The sequence below is a fragment of the Perkinsus marinus genome, assembly GCF_000006405.1.
Source record: "Perkinsus marinus ATCC 50983 genomic scaffold scf_1104296959302, whole genome shotgun sequence".
NCBI lineage: Eukaryota > Perkinsozoa > Perkinsida > Perkinsidae > Perkinsus > Perkinsus marinus.
Window position 1 is genome coordinate 3,126 of NW_003206464.1, and position 3,063 is coordinate 6,188.

At 49.5% G+C, this 3,063-nt stretch overlaps 1 protein-coding gene across 1 annotated transcript; it reads left to right on the forward strand.

Annotated features, from left to right (window-relative positions):
- Nucleotides 1-31: 31 nt before the first annotated feature.
- Nucleotides 32-607, forward strand: Pmar_PMAR009652 (hypothetical protein; the record flags this gene model as incomplete). Its single annotated transcript, XM_002773136.1, has 5 exons — nucleotides 32-37; nucleotides 116-206; nucleotides 250-397; nucleotides 458-519; nucleotides 571-607. Coding segments are annotated over 5 exons (344 nt in total), but the record flags the coding sequence as incomplete, so codon positions are not given.
- Between the last annotated feature and the right edge of the window lie 2,456 nt (nucleotides 608-3,063).

Sequence of the window (3,063 nt, forward strand, 5' to 3'; positions counted from 1 at the left end):
GGTAACTTAGGAACAGCTATAGCTTTCGTTAATGAGGGTAGCAAGCCCATCTTCGGGATCTATGGGTGAGTGTATATGTGGGCTTCGTTTGTGTGTGGTATTCCATATTTTACAGACTTTACTTGAAGAGAACAAGCAAGAAATCCCACAATGGTTCACAAGTCTAGTACAAGAGACCACTAGTGCTCCTGGCCGCTTCGGCAGAGGTATATTCACTGTTGGTATCTTTCATTGGCAGTGCTGGTGTAGGTGGCAAGGGTAGAGGTGGAGGACGTAGTGGCGGTGGATTCGCTAGTAGAGATGTCCGTCAACCTACTGGTCGTGGAGACTTCCAACGATATGAGCACAGGAGTGCGGGCTTTCTCGGCAGGCCTGGTGTAGCGCCTCCGGCCCCAGTGTAAGCCCTGGAAAGAGCCTTACTCTCTCGCACTGAGGATCTATACTACACTGTTTTCAGGGTAAACACTCGCGCTGCAGCGATGCACCAGAAACCTGCTGTTAGACCGCAAGCGGCTCGAAGTAATAACAGTTAAGTATTCATACTGGTTACCGTATCGTTCTTGTCCTTAGCCGTTACTCCTCCTGAAGACTCGTGGGCTGATGCTTGGTAACTTCCAAGTCACTGTGATGTTATTATTGATGCCACTTCTACTGCTGCTGCTACTACTCGGTTTTAGTCATAACTGTCGCCGTGTCCGTCGGTGAAGTCTCCCTCCATTCGGTTAATGCCCTTTTGTTGCATTGTCAAGTAGTTGCCTGAGGCACGGACGATTGATCGGAATCAGTTAATTCCGAAGGAACCTATTGCAAGCCAATTGCGAGTCTGGAGGGTCGATGTACAACAGAAGCTTGTCTTCATTTCGCCACCCACGGCCTTGTGAGTCTAGATGGGTAGAATTACGTTACGGACCGTTACGACTGCTCACTTGCGGTTACGCTTCAAGCCCCGAGCCGTAAAGCTACGGCGCCGTAAGCAGTCTTACGGACAAGACGAGGATTCGCCATTCAAGTCGTCAAAATCTATTGCATATGAATGCGCGTGCGTGGACGAGACCGGCTGAGCAGTTTCGGGTCAGCCTGGGGGTAAGACGGATTGTATTTGAAAGGGAAACGAATGGTCAATGCGGAACCAAATGTTACACGCTCCTCGGTTTGGTTGGATCCGGGCCACCAGAAATAAATTCAACGACTATTCGAGCTACGATGAGGTGTCTTACAGCGAACGTTTACGCCACAATTGCAAAACGGCAGTTCAGCACCAACCGCAAAGTCGTAAGCTTTTTCCGTAACCGTAAACTACTCACGTGACGCACACCGTAGCGTGAATCGTCCAAAACCCATAACGATGCCCATCTATAGTTTCCATGAGCTAGCCTCGCACCAAGCTCCTTGGTCGATGAAGGGTCAGATTGTGCGCTCTGCCTGTTTTCCTCGATTGACGAAGGCGTGCAGACTCTAGGTGGACAAGTGTGATCGGTGCATGTATACTAAGGCTGGGGATCGGTTAGCTATGCTCACGGCTCCTAAAGATCCGCGAGGTCTGACCGATGGAGGTCAACGGGTGAAACACTTGACGATTGATCATGGCTTCTCAAGTAAGAGAATCACTCAGAAAGATAGCTGGCTCCCGATGATCCTCAGCTCACATGTTTCTTGGTCATCACCGACGCGTCCACCGGGTACTGTGTCGTTGTCGGTGCTCCATCCACCGCTACTGAAGTTACGTGGAAGCTGTTTTGGGATCGTTGGGTGTCTTAATTTGGCATTCCTCTGAGTCTCATGTCGGATAATGCGTTGAATTCTCAGATGATGCGCCAATCGTTGGCAGCCATTGCTATTCAGTACTTGTCAATTCCTGCAGACACTGTCGCGTGTGGAGGTACCACTAAGACGACCTAGACAGTCGCCTCCAACGGTGATCGTGCCTGTCTTGACTTGATTTCCTGGAAAGTCTCGCCAGAGGCTAGGGTCAACTCCAGAGGAAGTGATTCGATGGGCGGGCGAGGTGGGTCGCTCGCAGGTGCTTCAATAATCCGAGGATTCCGAAGGAAAGTTATTAGTAACTGACAGTTTTTTTTCTTTTCTTTTCTTAGTGGATTGGGTGACGGGACAGACCCGTGGGAGACGTGAGTCGTTGATACGACACCACCTAGTCGGGCACCTGTCCCGTGACCGAAACTTCAGGGGGGAGCCCTGCAAGTCTTCGGTCCTCTCCACACCACCTAGTCGACTAACTCTATCAAGGTTCCCTTGGTTGAGTGTAAATAGTTAGAGGATCACTGGAGCCAGAGTTGATCATAGGTGATCTATCCGTGTACAGTTTGCGGCGGATTTACGCCGCCCAAGGTTGTGCGGAATCCTGTTCATTCCTAGCTTTTTACGTGAGGTACGCGAGTTGATCGATGTCGGTAGAGCAGAAGGGCTCCAGAATGAGGGAGACTTCTGAGGATCCTTACTTTCGGTAGCATCAGGAAGTGATTGAACTTCGATAGGGAGTTGAAAACATCTTCGGATGACTAACTCATCAGCTAGCGCCGATGCCAGTATTGGGTTGTTTACCAGTGGTTATTGGCTTGATCAAGGAAACGCTACATGTTTAGTAACTTTTCATCTCATCGTTTCCATCCATGTGTAGATCGGACTGCAAGTTGGTGATCTTGGTCCTGATGATTTCGATGCCATCAGTGTTCGCCGGATCTCCCGAGGGCCACTTTCTCGGATATGAGTTGGACCCTAAGTATCTTCGAGTGGATGCACTTTTTACCGGGGAAGGAAAATCTATAAACCTTCAATACAGTATCGTATGCGGCGCTACCCGTAAAAGGTTCGAAGCGAAGTTCAAAATCAAACTGTTGTCCAGCGAAGCGAATGCCTATACAATCTCGTCCCCTCTACACACATATGGGGATCTTATATCCTTTTACAACAAGGAATGCGGTCGCACCCCAGCAGTTAATCCTGATTTCTCCATCTTCTACTACGACGAATTAGTTGATCGGGTCTCGGTTAAGTTCCAAGGGCCTGGAGGGACGAAGAAGACGCTTAACCTAGAGTTTGATCCCC